Source organism: Malurus melanocephalus, unplaced genomic scaffold (assembly GCF_030028575.1).
Source record: "Malurus melanocephalus ecotype Western Australia unplaced genomic scaffold, MMel_1.1 scaffold_6, whole genome shotgun sequence".
NCBI classification, from domain to species: Eukaryota; Metazoa; Chordata; class Aves; order Passeriformes; family Maluridae; genus Malurus; species Malurus melanocephalus.
Genome location: NW_026623238.1, coordinates 630,091 through 650,080, shown reverse-complemented (window position 1 = coordinate 650,080; position 19,990 = coordinate 630,091). Strand labels below are relative to the sequence as shown.

Sequence of the window (19,990 nt, the reverse complement as noted above, 5' to 3'; positions counted from 1 at the left end):
GCGCAGGCGCAGGCGCGGGCGGGCGGCGGAAGGCGGCGGGAGCGGCGCGATGGCGGCCAAGCGCAAGGCGGAGGCGCTGATCCCGGCTGAGGAGAGCGACCAGCTGCTCATCCGGCCCCTGTGAGCCCGGGGGCTGCGATGGGCTCGGGGCACCGCGCTGGGAGCTGCTTCTTTCCCTGATAAACATGCCACTGCGGGCTCAGGGGGGTTCTGGTAGCGCCACAAGCGTTGTTTTGGGGACAGTTTGAAGATGCTACTCCCGGCTTATTCGGCCCGGTTTTTGCTTGGGTGAAATTTCATTACACTTGTCAAAGTTTGAGACTCGAATGCTCGGTAAAAAACGGAAGAGGCCAAAATAATTTCCTCGAACAGGTTGTTTTTATTTCTCCTGCGTTACGTAGGGCCTCGTTTCCTTTGAGATAAGTACAGCCGCTCGGTTACTTTAGATATCTGAGCTTAAAAGGGCCGTGCAGTTGTTATTTCTATACAGAGAAATAATCCCAGTAAAGGCACCCAATGTAAGTATGTCTATGTGTTGTGGATTGTTTCAGTGCTCATGACTTTGATATCGTTTTGCAGAGGTGCTGGTCAAGAAGTAGGAAGGTCATGCATCATTCTGGAGTTTAAAGGAAGAAAAATAATGGTAATTATTGCCTGAATATATTTGTATACCCTTTCAGTGTGGTACTTCCTATCACCAAAAAATTAAATGTTAAATTCAGGCTGTGCGCTGAAGTCAGACACAGTGCTAGAAAAGGCACATTTTGTGGCTTTCTGAAGCAGTATAGCATGTATGATAGTAAAGATACAGAGGCTGACCTGTAAAATAAATCCACATTCCCAAACAGAATGTAATTGTCTGAAGTGCGGATTCTAAGATTTTCCTATTCAGGTTTTAGTGGAACATACGGCTAATGTTTGCCAACAGTTATGTTGGTGTGAACGGTCACCTGTCAGGATGGGTTCTCTCCCTCATTGCCAGCTGTCCTCAGCTGGTGGCTGAAATAACTTGCACACACTGGTTCTGAATGGTTAGGTGATGTGGAAGTGTGGATGAAGGCTTGCATGGATATAAAATTATAAACCAAGGTTGGGATTTTTGAGAGCTGTTTCCTGGTGGAGAAAAGAAGCCCAGCATGAGGAGGATGTGAACCTGCTGGAGCCATTCCAGAAGAGGCCACAAAGATGATCAGAGCACCTCTCCTACAGGGGAGGGCTGATAGTTTGGCTGGAGAAGGGAGGGCTCTGTAGGGGAACTTGGAGCAGCCATTCAGTACCCAAAGCAGCCTGCAAACAGCTGGAAAGGGACTTTTTGCCAGTGCATGTAGGGATAGGATAAGAGGGAGTTGTTTTAAAGTAAGTGAAATTTAGATCAATGTTAGGAAGAAGTTCTTCACYGTGAGGGTGATGGGGCATTGGGACAGGTTGCCCAGAGAAGGTGTGGCTGCCCCATCCCTGGCAACTAAGGCCAGGTTAGGTGGGCCTTTCAGCAACCTGGTCTAGTGGAAKGTGTCCCTGCCAGTGGCAGGGGGGTTGGAACTAGATCATCTTTCAGGTGCCTTCCAACCCAAGCCATTCTACTTGGAATCCAATGCTAAAAGTAATGTTTAATGAAAAAAGACCTTTTTTTCATTATTCTAAAAGTTACCAGTCACTAATAACTGATCCATGACATAGTCTATGATCCAAAATGGAAGAGGGTTTTTTGTWTATTCTGTTAGAAGCTTTAACTTCCTTTCATTTTTCAGCTTGATTGTGGAATCCATCCTGGGYTGGAAGGAATGGATGCTCTTCCTTACATTGATTTGATAGATCCAGCTGAGATTGACCTCCTCCTCATCAGTCAGTAAGTGACATCTGAAAGAACAAATAACTTGAGCATGGTCTGAGCTGTGTTCACTTGTGCATTATTAAGAGAGGCTGAMATTAGGCATTATTTAGATGGTATAGAAAAATTTTAGTTACCGGATTTTTTAAAAAAAGTTTGAAGGACCTCCATTTAGAATTAGGGACTAAGGGTGTTCATTCACCTTTGACATTACAACTCTTCAGTGAGCTCACTGTGATTTCRGACTCTTTTATAACCTAGCCTGATTTAACACCATTGTGACAGGTTCTAGAGTGTTTTCTACACAAAGACGGTAGAAGAGTATTGGTTATATTTTTTGCTCTATTGGCTTTGAATGAAAATGTTCTGGGAGACTTACACAAGCTTTAAATGTGATTTAAGTATTGCTTAGTGGCTGAAAGATGAGGAGAGCTGTTTCTAAGTGATGTAATCAGTAATAAACAGGTCTCTATAAAATCTTGAGTTTTCGTGGTATGTGTATTCTACCTGTATTTCAAAAATACTTTCTTAATATAGGTCAAATTAGAAATGTGAACAAATAATTTGATTTTAATCTCTAGTGTGCAACATGCAAAATTAGAATAATGCTTTTAGCTTTCTTGTGTCTTTGATGTTTATTGTGTCACTGATTCCTGTTCCTTTTCTTCCTCTAAATTTATATGGAAATTACAAAAAGAAGTTAAGTCTGATATATACATGTAAGACTTGGATAATTAGTAGAGAATTTCCTGTGTTATTTTCTTGGTTGTATTTTAGTCACTAGACTGCAGAATATAGACCAGCACAGTTAGCAAGGTTAAAAAGTCTGTTTCTGGATTTTCATGACACCATGTTAGTCCAGTGAAGAAGTGAATTATAGATATTATATATTAGTGTTGTGTAATATGAATGTATTAATTGGATTTGCATGTCTGTTTTAAGTTTTCATTTAGATCACTGTGGGGCTTTACCGTGGTTTTTACAGAAAACAAGTTTTAAGGGAAGGACGTTTATGACTCATGCCACAAAAGCTATTTACAGATGGCTTCTTTCAGACTATGTTAAAGTCAGGTAAGCTAATGGGTGGTCTCTTCCTGAATTGTTTCACCTATACATCCCATGGGAAACTTAAGATGAAGCTTCCAAAAGTAGCTGGATGAACCTGGATGCTGTCATAAGTAGCACCATTACATATAACCAGATTAGAAGTAATGAATTATCTTACTACCTCATGGATAGTTTGTAGTGAATTTTAAGTTCCTAAAGATACAAATCACTCTTCAGGACAAGGACAGATTAAATATTAAATGTACAAAGAGTGCTCTGTTATGTACATGTTGCGGTTCTTTTCTCTTTTATCTTTTTTGTCTTCTTGAGTTTCATGGCTTCACACATCATTGCCATGTGACTGCAGTGTTCCTGAGCATTATCTCAGCTGTTTTGATCTTAAATCAGAAACCTGATCCTCTTACCTTGTGTGTTCTGGGCTGGTGGGAAAAGCTTGGATCCATGTGGTTTTTCAGGACTGTTACAAGATAAGTTGCAGATCTCTCTCCAGGGCTGGGAATCCATTGATACTTTAAGAGAAATACCAAGCAGATTCTGAACTGAAAAGACTGTTCTAGCCTAGCCTTTCARAAGAAAGATGCTTTAATTCTCCTTAGATGAGCTACATTAGAGTACCTGGACTTGATCTCTAAAATAGGAGGTGTGGTGTTACAGAACGAAAATCTGTCAGTGGGGAAAAATCCAGAAAGTGTTTTTTTGAGCTGTTCTGATAAGCTGATATTTAGCCATTTCACTTACATCCAGTAACATCTCAGCGGATGACATGCTCTACACAGAAACAGACCTTGAAGAAAGCATGGACAAGATTGARACCATCAACTTCCATGAAGTGAAAGAGGTGGCAGGAATCAAATTCTGGTGCTACCACGCAGGCCACGTTCTGGGAGCAGCCATGTTTATGATTGAAATAGCTGGTGTGAAGGTATTTTCTCTTTGTTACGAGTAGAAATCAAGCCTGAGTACTAATGTAGTCATTAATTATTTATTATTGTTATGCCCCACCACTGTGGCTGTCCAGTAGAYTTGGACTCAAGTCAAAGTGAGAGGCCTTGAGGTATTTTCTTGTTGATTAAAACTGGCAAGTGACATCAAGATCAGGTAAAATGTTTGGATTGTGTGGGAGACTGAGACATTTCTCAGACCTGGAGCCACCAAACATGTAGTTTTCCTTGCTGATCTGATCAGAGGCAGCTGGTAGCTTGAGGCAGTTGTGTGGAAGCTGCCTTTTAGTAAAACCTGTGAACAGATGTTTGTTTCTGGAATTCTCATTTACGTGACTGCCTGTCTCAAGTGCTAGAATGACACTTGTCAATGTATGTAGTTACATTTTTCTCACAAWGTTCTTATACTAAAGTACCTAAAGAAATTGGATTATTATTAATTTTRGGCACAGAGGGATTAAGTAAATCATCATTTAATCCCAGGCAGCACTGTGCCAAAACCAGATACTTGAAACTCATGMATTGGAGTTCAGCAAGACAACCACCGTCCAAGGAGGGTTTCACACAGCCTTGAAGAGGGAAGAGAGAAGGTGGTTCTGAGGCTTGCTGCCCAGTTGGAGTTTGTTCATTATTTATAATGGTTGAGAATGATTAGAGTTTAAAAAAAGCCTAGAAATAGAACCAAGTTTACAATGATCATGATAGAATTTAGATCTCTTAATGTTGCTCTTTTGGTTTTTTTCTGATAGAGGCATGATGATGAAAATTYCCCTCTTACTGTGCATGACTCAAATGGATCGGGTTTTAGTATCTGTTATTTTCTTTAATTCCCTGTGAAGAAACTGAAGGTTGTGATAGTAGGTTACCTGGGAGATCRGGTATCTGCTATCACTAACTAGATGTTATTTATTATTCACATTTCCATCAGTGGAATTGCTGTTAAATAAATAAATGCTATCAGTTTGGGTGCAGAAAGTTGCATTCCTCCCTGGAGTTAAGAATCCATTAAAAGTACATAACGGTTAAAAACTACTTCTTGGTGTAATGGGGARCATGATTATTCCATTTGGAAAATTAACTACATTACAAGCTTTTTTCAATACCAGCAAATCTTAAAATATTTTTAAGAGGTAATTTTAATGAATTACTCATTATATTTGCATTCTGATATGTAGATGCAGTTTTATTTTCCCCTTAGCAACTGCTGTATTTTATGTTATGTAAATTGTTACCTCTTAATGGTCTGTGCAAGTGTGCAAAAATCTGAAAATGGCATCTTGATATCTCAAAAATAAGAGCTTAGTAATTGTTTACCTAGTTTTGTTGGAATTATGGTATTGCTTGAAAAAACTTTATTATTGGGGTTTAAATACTTGTAGTACAGTTAATGTAATATTGTAAGCATTGTTCACATCAGAAGAGTCTTATTTAAAGTACAGCTGACCTTTTTATCAAGAAATTCCCTGAAATGATCTTTGCACAGCTTTTTAAAGGCTGCTGACCTGGTAGAACCTGTAACCAGAGTACCTGTTTGTCTCCAACAGCTGTTATAYACAGGTGATTTCTCAAGGCAGGAAGACAGACACCTGATGGCAGCAGAGATTCCCAATATTAAACCCGATATTCTCATAATTGTAAGTTTTGCAAAATCATTTCTATTAGTGTTTAATTATGGATAAGGGGTATGACTTAACTGAAGCCAAAACGGAATGACAAGGACAGTGGAGATTTAATGGTAGTTTTTGGTGTTAAATACCCAAAATGCTTGGGTGTTCAGAACTATGACATTGCTTCCCACTGTATTGAAAAGTCTAATTATCATTTTATAATTCTTCTGATGAAGCTTCTAACGCTCTAGACAAACCTTTCCAAGACCTATTTATTAGAWATTGACTTGGCATTTTACCAATCCCAAATTAGCCAAATGTCTCTTTTAGTAGATCCTAACATACTTCCWACTATGTTAAAAGTTTGTCCTTGGTGGAGGTGCTCTGAATGCTGTTCCACTTTTTTTTGTTTTCTGATTGAAGTTATTTTATTATATCCGTGTTTGGAAAACAGCTGCTCATGGGAAACTTTATAAATTACAGTTTCAGCTGAAAACAAACACTGGGATCTTTCAAAATTATTTCATTTACTGTGTCCCTTCTAGCTATTCTCTGTAACCAATGACCTAAATTTAATTCACATCAAAATCTTGTATTTTGYTGAATTCCTATCATTTATTTATTTATTTCATTTTAGCCAGGGGTTAAACTGTGGCACATGCACCACTATGTGCCAAGTCAGTGTGATCATCAAAGCACTGGCAGCATTTCCAGTTAGGAAAATAAGTACATTAAATTTGAAATCTCTTAAAAGAAGCATCAAAATTAGTAGCTCTGGCTTTTTTAGTGCTAAYAGGATCTGTCTGTCTAAATTGATTAGAGGGGTATGGGAGAGAGGAAGTTTTGGTTATTCACCTTGGTGGGAGTGGCTATGGGAGTTTGGGGGTGGCTTTGASATTTCCCTCTCTTTTTCTCTCTYCCTYCTCTCCCCAACATGTTAACACCAGTWGGTTTTTCTGCTTTATTTTGTTGGGTTCAGAAAAGATCAGGAATTATTCTCTGTGTCAGTCCTTTCAATACTCTGTCTCTCCAAATGTAGGAATCCACATATGGCACTCACATTCATGAAAAAAGGGAAGAGCGGGAGGCCAGATTCTGCAACACCGTTCACGACATCGTGAACAGAGGGGGCCGAGGTCTCATCCCTGTGTTTGCCCTGGGTCGAGCTCAAGAACTACTTCTAATTTTAGGTATGTACCTTCCCAGCTCCTCTTAATGAAAAACACATAAAGTCACATACAGAATGTTTTCATGTGCAGTCTTTCAGATATGATAATTCCTTGAACAACTCTTCAACTATTTTACAGCACATTAATTACCTGATAATTTAATATGTAATGATGTTAGTTCAAATGCAAAAAATCCGGTAAATCCAGACTTAACCATCAGTTCTGCTTTGTGAGGTGGGATGGRAGACCTAGAAAGAAAAAGATAAAGGTGTGGTAATATGTGCTTGGCTTTTAAATCTTTTTGAATCAGGATTTCAGGAAATAAGAACTATTTTTACAAATTAAATAATAACCAGTTACAAGAACCGTTTCATTTAAACTGYACTGCTAAAAAACCCGGGGTATATTTATTCCAAAGTTCCACTGGTTTTGCCCTTTAATTCACAAACCTGTATGAAAAGCTCTAGAAAAAACTTAGAAGACCATAAAGAGCCCTTCTAACACTTCTGAAGTCCTAATAATAATGAAAAGCAAGTTACACTTTTGAACAAAATTGAGTGAGAATTGTACATGAACATAACAAGCTACTTCACATTTTGGTTTGAGACAATGTTTTCAGAGAGAAATGTTACGGGATAAATGTTTCCTCTGATGTGAAAAAGTTTGATAATTTTTTCCCACCAATATGAAACAGATGTTTGGGCAAATGTGAAGAGAAAAATAGTTCATTAACAAAACAAGGTGCTCACAGGACACAGATAAAAAAATAAGTAACTGTTAGATATTTAAAAGTCCAGGAATGCACACCGCCCCCTCCCCCCACAGCCGCTTGGCACATGGTGCGGAGAAAGATGGTGCAGCTCTTGTCCTAAGGAAAAAAGAAAAGTCCACGTGGCCGCCTGGGCAACAGTGGAAACCTGACGATAGTCCTCTCCTCACTGTGGATGAAACAGAGGGCTCGGTGCGCTTTTCTGTCGCTGGCTTGGCTTCGCCATAGTCTGGGACGAGACAGAGCAGCATGGCTTGTCCCTGCTGGCTCCCCAGCTGATAGCGCTTGCCTCTCAGTTCTCAGACTGGAGACCCGCCAATCCGCGCCAGAAGAAAATCACAGGAGTCACAGAAGGGGTGGCAGTCCAGGGAGAGCTGTTTGCCCAAGTTAACAAACCCAAGCTCGCTAAGCAGCAACCATARAACTCTCCTGCRCGCAGTGAGGTGAGCTCTYGCAGTGCCCAGCTGAGCTACCCAAGCCCCAGCWTTGAACTGCCCMYGCTGSCTTCCCAGCCRCYCCTGCCCCTCCTTCCGGGTCAGATTTAAAGGCACAARCACATATTGGGCATACAAGCASATGGAATATAGGAATAGAGTGTTAYCATAAAATCAACGCAAGRCATTCAYRTRAAATATATAGATAGYTGTTACATGGTACTTCAGATAAAACAGTTCTTAAGTAGATTATACCTGGTCCTCTTTGATTCCTTTTAGTACATTTAATTTGTACTACGTTACGTGATTTTTTCACTAGTCTTTTCTCTCATTCAAATGCTGGCAAGATCAAAAGATAACTAACTTAAGCTTAAAATGCTTATATTCAGGGGTCTTGAATATGAAGTRTTTCCTAAACTAGAAATTTTTCTCACTTTTCATTTCAGTTTAGCTCAGTATTAGAAAATAGTTTGTTTTCAAAATGTCTTACTAGTCTATTCAAATGTTGACAAGAAATTTGGATCTAGGCATAGGATGTATTCAGTGTTACAGAATTATTTAGTACTTCTCATTGATTGAGAGGAGTTATTTTATTTTGTAAAGAGCATAAAACCTGAACATTTTCAACCTTGTGTAGCCATTAGGTTGTAGTTTGTTTGCCTCCTTTTGCTGTGTGTAGATATTAAARTGAGTTTCTAAAGATAAGCTTGAAAATACATCTAGCAAAGCTAGACATGCAATTGGATGCTTAATTAGGTTGAAAATGCAATTGCATCTCACATGCCTACACAGTTGAGCCTGCAGGCTTCTGTGTTTATTTTTCTCCTTTCTGTAACTGTGTGACAAAAATAAAATACTGTGTTATGGTGTAGAAAATTATGATGATGAATTCAGTCCATGACTGGTTATTTTTACTGGCTGTTTCCGCCTTACACCTGAGTTTATTAAAGTAGTCATGGCAATGAACCTCTCTGAAATGTTGTGAGAAGCTTTGCCTGCAAATCAGAAATGTTAGGCAAAAGCACATTGTGATGTCATTGTAAATGCACAAATACAGCCAAAACAGTATACGTCTATTATTGGGCAATAGTGCCTCGACTGTGCAACATAAACATCTTTCAGACTAGCAGGACTGTATCTAGATGGAAAAATGGATGAGTTATATTTGTGCAGCTGCATTCAGATTTCTTCTTTGTGTTAAGGAAAGGTCATGGCTGCTGTCATCAGTGATAAAATAAATTGTGGTTAATGGAGGCTCTTTCCTTGTTCTTGTTCCAGTTGGGCTTGTAAAATGTAACTGTTGGTGATATACAGAAAGCCAGGGTTGATAATTGAGTGATTCTTTCTCACCTTGACCTCCGTGGATTTGTTTTACAGAATGTTCAGATGATGAACTCTCACAGACAAATCTGTGTGCAGGTGTTCCTGGCTCTTAGATGCATAATTAATATTTGACAGGGACATTTTACCTTTATTGTAGAGGTGTAGTAAAGCTTCTTTTGTCATAAATGTACACTTATTGATGTGTAGTATCATGTACACTTTATATCTTGTAGCTGTAAATGGTGGTTGATTGAAATTTGACCTGCCAAGGGATCTGAAGTTCACCTTTGTCATGTTTGTTTGCCTGTTTGTTTGCCTGTTTTTTTGTACTGGTTGCATACAGTTTCAGCTGGTGACTGTTTTAGAAAAGCAGRTGAAAACAAAGAGGCTGTGATGATGATTTTCTGTAATAAAAATGAAAAAGCCCCCTGGTAAATCTGTTTTACARGAATTACTAATGTTTCTGAGAAGCACATACTTTACAAATAATCATGCGGATGTAATTTTGTGTTTTGTTGTTTGGTGGATGGAGTTTTTTTATTTTGTTCTTTTTTATCATTGTGTTTGTTTGGCATTTTAGATGAGTACTGGCAGAACCATCCTGAACTCCATGATATCCCCATATACTACGCCTCCTCTTTGGCCAARAAATGTATGGCAGTTTATCAGACATATGTCAATGCCATGAATGACAAAATCCGCAAGCAAATTAACATCAACAATCCTTTTGTTTTCAAGCATATCAGTAATCTGAAGGTAAGMTTGAGGTTCTTACAAAAAGGTGAAGGTGACAGAAGAGTTCATATTTGCTGAATAGTTTGCATGTTTAATATCCTGATATYACAGAATACCCTGAGTTGGAAGGGACCCTCAAGGATCATTGAGTCCAACTCTTAAGTGAATGGCCCCTCCAGAGATCAAACCCACAACCTTGGTGTTTTTAGCACCRTGCTCAAACCAGCTGAGCCCATGAATATCTTTAATATCCTAAGAGATTGATTACATCCAGGTTTATATCTGAGTTATCTGTTGACCTAGTGCTTAGAGGGCTCTTTGAGGGAAGCTTATGCCCAACATTTCTTCCCCTGTAGATCCCTGTGCTTGCAGTTTACTCTTTGTGGGTATCAATAAGAGGAATTTTCCTGCAAAGGGCACTTTTTGTGAGGATGGGGTATAATCTGTGAACACAGGGCCCTTCTTGTAGGTTGTTCAAGGGCGCAGCTGGGCTGTCCTTCGTTTAAGTGAGTTGTGGTAACTGATATTGTCACTGGGTGTCTTTTTAGAGTATGGATCACTTTGATGACATTGGCCCAAGTGTGGTGATGGCTTCCCCTGGTATGATGCAGAGTGGCTTATCCAGGGAGCTGTTTGAGAGCTGGTGCACAGATAAGAGAAATGGAGTCATTATTGCAGGGTACTGCGTTGAAGGAACTCTTGCCAAGGTGAGTTGTTAATCCACCATAACCTCTTAATGACAGGTGGAATTCATATTAGGTTTAAGAAGAATTGGTCAGTAACAAGTGTCTTTATTTGATTTACTGAGATTATTGTCAGATATGTATAAGTGCGTAGTTAAAACTGATTGCTTTTAGCTAATATTAATGAAAAGTGCAGAAAATTTGCATATGGTCATTCTGGTGATGTTATACAGAGTAATCTTTTCTAGGGGCGGTTATCTTGTCATGAGAAAGAGTGATTGATACTTTAGACCTCTCCAGTGCTTAATTTTTCAAGAAGGCAGCCCTAATCCTAATTCTAGAGAAGCTGATACTAAATTTCACGCCACTTATGTGTCAGAGATGAGACTGCTTTGTGCACTGTGTGCTGCTGTCTGCCTGTAAAAATGAAATCCTTCCAAATTCCAGCAGCTAAAGCCAACCACAGCATCTAGGTTTGCCTTTAGAGACAGAAATTACACACTTGTTACTGTTTGGATGCAAATTAGAGAGATTTATCTGGAAGAAGGTAAACAGATGTTCTCAGCACAGATCTGTTGAGGATKCACAGGATGAAATGGTGTGTGCTGTGCATGCTTCTTTCATGTGTCAGTGTATGTTCTGTGAAATACTATTTTTTTTTACTTCACATTTAACATGGCTGCCACTATTATTTCTTTGATTTTTGAAATGTAAAACAATAGTTATATGGTGTCTATAGGAAGCTTCATTTTTTTTAATTAAGGTGCTTTTTTTCCCTAGCACATCATGTCTGAACCTGAAGAGATCACAACTATGTCAGGGCAGAAACTCCCACTGAAGATGTCTGTGGATTACATTTCTTTCTCTGCTCACACAGATTATCAACAAACTAGTGAATTTATCCGGGCCCTGAAACCTCCACATGTGGTCAGTATCCACACTGCCCATTTTTCTAGAGGGGGATTCATCAAACCAGCTCACAGCCTTGAGTCAAGGCAGGGACTGGTGTCTAGCAGTAGCCAGCATCCCTGTGCTTTCAATAATTAAAGATGGAGATTTTAATCATTTTTTGTCATGTTACCTTAGCAAAGTGAAAATGAACTTGTTCTTGAGTGTCTGCATGTGGGATCCCTGGGGATGACTTTCCAGGCAGTGCTGTGGTCTGTAATCTGTTTCAGCAGTGTTTTGTGCAAGTAAGATACACTATAGGACAATGTTAAGTTGGGGATGCTGATATTGGAATAATCCACTTGAATTTGTCCCAAAATAAGTAAGAAAACATTGATGTAAGATAACGTTGCACACAGCAAAAGACAAAAGCAGCACTTGCAGGGAAAAGCACAAGGAAATCACAGGAAGCAGGAGGTGTGAAGGACCAGGATGTGAAAATGGGGACTGGGGTCTGAAACTGACAGAGAAACTGCAAGCGTAGATAAGAAAGAAAAAAAAAAATCATAGCAGAAGAAAAGATTTAACTTGGCAAAGAAAATGATGAACTGTGAAACATCCTGTCCGAATTGCATGTTTATTATGTTTTTAGCTACACACAGAAGCAAAAATAYAAAGCTGACTTACTTTTAGTGTTGAACTTCAATTAATACTTCCCTTTCATAATACAACARTATGTTTGTGTATGAAAACTTAAATGGGATCTCTGTAATGCAGTCTGCTTGGTTGCATGGATTTTTCAACTAAAGCTCAGGGTTGTGAAATCTCAGTCTTTGAATAATGTGGAAAATTCAAAGACACACAGAACTATAATTGAGCTCACGTTTCATACACTGTGACCTCATGGAATTGCATTTTTATAAAGATGAGATAGAATATGGCAGTTTTCTTGGATAATTTGTTTACTTCACGTCTGGTTGGACAAATAACCTCTGCTAAAAGGAAAATTGTCTTTTTAATAGATTTTAGTYCATGGTGAGCAGAATGAAATGGCCAGATTGAAAGCAGCATTAATACGGGAGTATGAGGATAATGATGAAGTTCATATAGAAGTTCATAATCCTAGGAATACTGAAGCTGTGACATTAAACTTCAGAGGAGAAAAACTTGCCAAGGTATGAAATCATTGTTTTGTTATCTGTAGAACACTGTTTTCTTCTGGTATAGAAGCTGCATGTGATCTTCCAAGACTATTTTTAATTGATTTCAAATTATCCTGTTTTCCAGGGACTCAAAGTATGTGAATGTTTTGTGTTTARTTGTATTTGGGGTTTTGTTTGGGGTTTTTTAATTGAGGTTTGTTTTTTGTTGTTTTGTGTTTTTTTCTTTGGTTCTTCACTTTTCCAAACTTTTCTTGTGTTACATCTCAGAAAGTTTCTAGGTTACTGTGACCTTCTTTTGTTTTGAGACTTAATTTTATACTCTGATTTTTCTGAGAAAACCGCATTTCATCTCCATAGTTACTTGAAGCTGTGAATACTTCAGATTGCCTTGGTGCACTAAATGTGTTTTTTCTTTCCAGGTGATGGGATCTTTAGCAGATAAGAAACCAGAGCAAGGACAGAGAATTTCTGGAATCCTAGTTAAAAGAAATTTTAATTATCACATCCTTTCTCCGTGTGACCTCTCCAGTAAGTAAAGACAGTGATGTGATCAGTAGGTAATTGAACCTTACTGTGTCATTAAAACACTTATAATGCTTTGGGTTTTTTTTCCTGCACTTTTGTGTTTCATAAGCAATTAGTGAACATCTTAGTTTTTTTTCGTTTTAGTTTTGCCCAAYGTTCTGAACTGTTGTAGTGAGAAGAAAGGCATTCAACTCATTGTTCACTCAAATTTATAATCTTTTCTTTCTCTAACGGAAAAGAAGCAAAATTTCATTTCCCTTCTGGTTACCTGAAACCTTTTTCTCTGCAAGAATATGCATAAAACAAAGAGCACCTCAATCARTAGTCTTACCAGTTTCTAAAATGTCATTAGTTTCTGGTGTAAAAAGCTACAGAACAGTGAATATTTGTGTAGTCGTCCTATGCTTTTTATTACTCAAGAAATTGATCTAGTCTCAGAATAGAAGAGGAATTAAATCTAAGGTCAAAAGAGCTTTGGGAATAGCAGTTCTGCTGCCCTATTTYATTGTTTGTGTCTAATGGCAGGATAATCTAAAAAGCTGGTTTCCTATCCACAAATATATTATTTATCTTATAATAGGTGCTTCACCTTGCTCTTTATATATTGCCCTTTATATATTGCCCTTTTCAACAGTCTTGTCTTGAATGTATAAATACCATTATTTATCTATAAATAGATAAATAGGCCTATAAATAGGCAATTTTATTTATTAGGAAATAAATTCAGAGGGCTGTTTTTTAACAAGTGCTTTTTAAAATGGTTTCAGATTACACGGACCTGGCGATGAGCACAGTAACACAGACACAAGCCATTCCCTACACGGGCCCTTTCAATCTGCTTTATTACCAGCTACAGAAACTTACCGGTGGGTACTTGGAAGGACSTGGTCATGATTTACACTGGGCAGCTTCTAAAACAACTTCCAGTCTTCAGAGGTCTTCTGAGTGGAAATTTCTTCCTATTTTATAACTTTCATTAGACTGTGCAGCCTCTGTCAGATGCAGTTCATGAGTATGACACAGCTTTTGGGGGGCTATCTACTGTGTTCATATTACAAAGTGATGAGTATATAGCAATATAGAGCATAGGCTGATTGCTGTCTCTGTCAGCCCCCAAAGTGAGTGCTCTGGCCACTCTGATGAAAGCTTTATTAATTGATCTTGTATCTCTAGCCTCAAATAGAGTGGGTAATGCCATCCAATTAATAAAAACAAGAGCCCTGCCCTCTGTTGTGACAGACARCTTCTTATGTGCCTCCCCCTCATTTTCCTGAATGAGAAGCCATTTAAAGCTGACACTGGGAGGATCCCCTGTGCCTCACTCTGGCTTTATCAAATGTTAGGGGCAGCTCCTGTCGTAGTTCAGCTGAAGGCACACATGCTTTGCAGGTTTCCTTCCCGGACTTAAACTCAGATTTTTTTTATTCTTTTATGTCAGAATCTAAGTCATGTCTGTAATGAAGGGAGCACCTGTATTCAGTTGAGGTTCAGGTCTCAATAACCTGAGTGCTACCAGGCATACAAGTGCTTTTGGTTTAAGCTCCATGCTTATGTGAGCAATGGGTTTTCCTTTCAGGGGGTAAGAGCTGGGTAATTCTGCAAACGGAGCAGAATTAACTACATTTCTCATGTGTTTCCTTTTTTGCKTGTGTACTCGCCATCAGTGTACTAAGCTAGTCAAATATGAGAATTCAAARCAAGTAAAATGATCAGTATTAACTAATGAAAAACCCCAAACAATCCAGAACAAAGAAAATAATATTGTCAGGTAAGGGAAGAGAGTACGTGAGCTGAGCTTCTATTTTGTGAGCTGCTCTGAGCAGTTGTGATAACAAACAATCCCTCTTAATCTGATCTATTTTCTTATGCAAATGAAGTTAGTTTTGCTTCCAGTATAATTTCGTTATTGCTAACCATTTGTTGTCACTTCTTAGGTGATGTAGAAGAAATAGAAATCCAGCAAAAACCAGCCCTGAAGGTTTTCAAAAACATTACTGTGATCCAGGAACCTGGCATGGTAGTCCTTGAGGTAGGCATTGGTGAGGGAGAAGGAAGTATTTCACTCTCCAGTTTCTGCAAAATAATACCATACAGATGCCATGCAGAATTCAATGTTTTAAGTAGTTTTCTGTTGGATGACAAGTAGAGTGAAAGCTACAATAAAATTCCCCTTCAGCTGTGGTCCTGTGTGGATGTGTGTTATTTGGTTAATCCACTGCCAGTTGCTTTTCTTTGCCACATCTCATGAGTATAATGGCAGATTTGGTGCCCTTTTTCTATTTGGCAGATTGTAATTGGAAATAACATCAAATGGTGTTCCTTCATCCCCCAAAGAGTTGTGGTAGTTAATTTTTTGTAAATGTGCTCAGAAACATTCAAAAGCTTGAATTTTTCATGTCAAGTTACTGGAGTTCACTCAGTTAAAAGTAGTTAATAATTTGGTGTCAAATGTGTGACATTCATTTGAAGCTGGAATTCAGGGAAAAGAAAAAAAGGAGAATGCAATTARTGTGATATTGTCTTTATGCTGCATTATTCACTCCAAATTATGAATTTATTTTTTTGTCTTCCAGTGGGTGGCGAATCCTGCTAATGATATGTATGCAGACACTGTGACAACAGTGATACTGGAAGTTCAGTCAAATCCCAAAATACAGAAAGGTATATGTTTAATGTATGCTTATTTAATGGAGACATTTCCTCCTTCTTTTTTTACATCCATCTTAGAGGGATATAATGCCTTCCAATAGATTGYGATCCCTTTATTGTATTTCCTTGCCCTATGGAACTTACTAAGGAGTAAAATTTGCTCCTTAGAAACAGAATTACAACTTGGTTTTTATTATTTGTGATATGTTCATTTGTTGGAACTTTTTCCTACATGGCAACTGGTAGCTGACTGTGGAAAAYATGGCCTTGTTTAAAATAAATTAAATCTTACACAAAAAAATCTAAAGTGATTAAGTTTTGTATGGCCCAGCCCAGGCCATTTTATGATTTTGTTGGACAAATAGGTTTTTATCTACACTGGATTACTCGTCTTTTTATTATTACATTTTAACAATTTTGTATAATACCAGTCAGTGTTCTGTGGATGTTTAGTCCCATACCTGACTCAGCACATTTGTTAAAAATCCTCTTACCTGAGTTTATAACTTCCCATAACAGTTCTTACTTTGTTTGGGAGTAAAGGTTTTGCAGCAACCTTGACCTAAACAAATTCAGTGTCATTTTCTGATTTTGGTTGTGATAATTTTCACTATATATAAGCCCTTCTGGCCATGTCTGCATGTTCTGCTCTATGAAACTAACAACAAATAGAAATTTTATTTTTTAATTGACTTTGACCTCTTTTTTTTATTTCCCTCTTTTCTTTCTTTCTACAGATGCAAGAAAACGTTTTGCTATTTTGCCAATTTTTTTACATTTCTTGTTGTAATATCTGCCCTAGCCTGATTTTTCGTAGTCCATCCTTTTTCTGTATGATTTGTTGGTGGCAGTATCTAGATTCTCCACCCTTCACCACCCTGCAACTAAATCTTCTTTGTATTTTTATGTCCCTTTTAACATTATTTCCCATGTTTTTTCATGGTGCTGATGTCATCAGCTAATCTCAGGTGTGGCTYCTTTCAGGATTTTATTCTTATTTGGGGCAAAAACATTCCAAAGATTTCTTGCAAATGTGTATTTTAGAGTATATTCCCAGGATCGCAGGAGGTTGAATTAAAATAACTTAAATTATTTTTGCTTAGCTGACCATGTGCTTGCATTTACCTCATTTCCAGGATAAAATTGTATCCTGCTTAGTACATTCAGTTACTGTATTTTACCTAAGGAATGGTAAATTATAATATATATATTAAAGTGGTTTTTTTATTAGTAGTAATATTTAAGCTTGGTCATTTGCAGTTGTAAAGTTCTTCAAAGAATTTCTCAGAAATTCTAACTTACCACTGTATTCTGAATTCTTTAGCTGATTTAGAAATACTGAAAACTAGATTTTCAAAAGACTTGAAGTTTTTTATATCCATCAGTGAAAAAGATAGCAGTTTTCACAATTACCTCTTCCTACAGACTTCTGACTCTTTAACAATCAAATACTTAAGTAATTTTCTTTTGAACATAATTATTTATTTTATACTACCTCTTAATTTTGAAACCTGCTGTAAAGAAATGTATTATTTTTATTTCAACTTTCTATGTTGAAACAAATTCCAGGATTGTCTGTGCTTATTACTACTCACATTCACTGTCCAGTTTTATTTTATTTTATTTTTTTTTTTTATTCTCCACATGGTCCCGGCCTCCATGACGTGGCAGGGATTATAAACAACTGATGAAAATAGATTATTTTCTCTGTTAATTAAAGAAAATGTGAGAAGTAATGAGTGTTAATAAATAGGGTAATTAAAAAGTGAGACTTGCAGAGTTTTTTGTTTTAAAATGTAGTAAGTTCAGAAAAATATAATGAAATGTATGCATTTTCTTGACATGCTTATCTTTTTTTAATACACTTTTTAAATAAATTGTTTAAACATCTTTTATTTAGTTTTTTAATTCTTTTTTTAGGAAAGTCAGTTTATGACTAGGATCTATCAGTTAGCTATTTTTCACTCCCAGTAAATGTTTGTGAAARTAAATTTTCTTTTTCTTTTCAGCTGCAGTAAGTAAGATTTCAAAAAAAATAGATATGGATGTGTATAGGAAGAGAATGGAGATCATGCTTCAGTAAGTTGGTATATATTTTTCTAAAGGAAAATGATCACTGTTAATCTTGTAAATACAATCATCTTARTAGAATAGAGTTTAAAKATAGTTATGTAAAAATACTTKATGCAAATTTACTTCAGTCTAATTWCTGTGAAGGCCAAGAATTAAAGAGGTACAGTAAAAGGTTCTCAGCACTATTAARATTTTGAATAAAAGGCCCAGTTATTTCTTCCAGGAGCAGATTTTAAAATGTCTCTCCAAAAATTATGCAACAATGGCATTATGTAGTATAATATGCTACCATGGTTTTATGGTTAAAAAATCCCCAGTTTTGGATCACATCTCTTTTAAAACTTACTCTGTTGTGTATTCTGTTATTTATGTAGAAATCTTACCTCTGTTGAAATTAAAGGAATGCTTCCCTTCATTTATGATCAGATTATTTTGGTACAATACCTACTGTTATTTGATAGCCATGTCATAATAAAGACTGATATTTGTAATAACATCTGGGTGAATTGAATAATTGTGCTGAAAGGTGATGCTCTGACAAAGTGACCCTAGGGTTAATAGAAAAACCTAAGTTTGCTGTTTGCTGTTTGGCCACATCTTACATGCGTGGGTCTTTGCTTTAGGGATATGTTTGGAGAGGACTGTGTGAGTTCCAAAGATGACTCTGTCCTGTGCATCACAGTGGATGGAAAGACTGCCAACATTTCCTTGGACACTCGGGTATGTAGAGCAAAGTTAATACTGAATTAAAGGAGGCACCGTCTTAGAGTCTAGAAAAGCCACAGGACCAAGAACAATATTACTACTCAAATGCTGCCCTTCATTTTAGAAGTAGAGCAGTCCGGGTGAATGTAGATCAAGTTGCATGTTTGGGGTGGGCATCCTTCTCCAGGAAGATTCATTTTACTAAAAAATTGACTTATTTGGATTTTTTTGGTGTAAATGTCATCATGGGTGTGGGAACATCAGTGTGGTTGATGCCTGTACCTCTGTGCTGAATGCATGTGTGTATTAACCTAATATAGTCTGAGTGAATTCACAGATAAAATCTCCAGGGACTGAATCTCATGTAATTTTATTTGATTTCGTATTAAATGTAATCTACGAAACTTAATGCGTTTTACATAGTAGTTTTGAACCTAAGATTCAAAATTAAGCTTCAAAATTAAGCTTCAAAATTAAAATTCAGTAGGACTTGCTTGAGTCTTCCCTGAACCCATCTACATGCTGGTAGACCATGCTGGAAAACAGAGTGTTGCTCATGATAATTCCTATGACTACTTTTTCCTTTCCCCTTACAAGCATTCTTCATATGCTGAAAAGGAGCATGAAGTGCCAGTTCTAACATCCTTCTCTTTTTGTTCCCAGACAGTTGACTGTGAGCCAGGAAGTGAAGATGACGAATCCCTTCGTGAAATGGTGGAACTGGCTGCACAGAGGCTTTATGATGCCCTCAGCCCAGTATGCTGACCTCTGTAGATAGCCTAGGATGCTTAAAAAAAGCTTAAATGTTCAATTTATTTGGGCTATTTTTAAAGAGTAAATAATTTTTTTTTCTTCAGTAAGTCAAACGTATGAATTCTGTGAATATGAAAGTGCAGTTATTTCACATAATGGATCAGCAACTTCCTAACAACTGTATTTGTGCATATAGATCCAATTAAATCAGGCAAGGTGTGCATATGTGCTTTTATGTCATTTTGAAAAATATCAACAGAACCCGAGTTTTCTACAAAAGAACTTTGTCTTGTGCGTGCTTCTTTCCTCCTTTTGTCTGATTAAAATGGCACCTGATGATCTTCATAGTATTAGCAGAATCAGTGTATCAGTAGTATTGGCAAAATTAGTGACACTTCCCCAGTTGTGTCATTAGCAAGCTAAACAGTATGACGCCTTTTAAATGAGGGAATTGCATTTTCTTAAGAACGAAGTCTGTCTTTGAAACAGGTAAAAAACATAAAATTACGCGTATTCTTTTTAAAGTGCTTTCAGGCAGCACTAAGGGTGCTGCTGTGAGGGGGTGGGTTCGCGGCTGCCCCGGGTGCGCTCTCCCCGCGCACCTGCATCAATGAATCTTTTGAAGAGGCGAGAGAACATCGAGAGGGGTTAGAGCCTCACCCGGYTGTAACCAGGGC

At 37.6% G+C, this 19,990-nt stretch overlaps 1 protein-coding gene across 2 annotated transcripts; it reads left to right on the top strand.

Annotated features, from left to right (window-relative positions):
• Nucleotides 1–19: 19 nt before the first annotated feature.
• CPSF3 (cleavage and polyadenylation specific factor 3) lies at nucleotides 20–19,625 on the top strand. 2 transcript variants are annotated; one of them, XM_057371512.1, is made up of 18 exons: nucleotides 20–120; nucleotides 580–643; nucleotides 1,749–1,846; nucleotides 2,771–2,899; nucleotides 3,641–3,818; nucleotides 5,382–5,471; nucleotides 6,484–6,634; nucleotides 9,720–9,895; nucleotides 10,423–10,581; nucleotides 11,338–11,484; nucleotides 12,468–12,620; nucleotides 13,028–13,136; nucleotides 13,901–13,999; nucleotides 15,068–15,162; nucleotides 15,707–15,794; nucleotides 17,792–17,861; nucleotides 18,479–18,575; nucleotides 19,224–19,625. In XM_057371512.1, the coding sequence occupies exons 1-18, from the start codon at nucleotides 50–52 to the stop codon at nucleotides 19,323–19,325; spliced, it is 2,076 nt and encodes a 691-aa protein (XP_057227495.1). In that variant the 5' UTR covers nucleotides 20–49; the 3' UTR covers nucleotides 19,326–19,625. The 2 variants fall into 2 exon arrangements, with proteins under 2 accessions (XP_057227495.1, XP_057227501.1); XM_057371518.1 differs by lacking the exons at nucleotides 20–120; nucleotides 580–643; nucleotides 1,749–1,846 and having other exon boundaries at nucleotides 2,848–2,899; nucleotides 3,769–3,818; nucleotides 19,224–19,624.
• The last annotated feature ends 365 nt before the right edge of the window (nucleotides 19,626–19,990 follow it).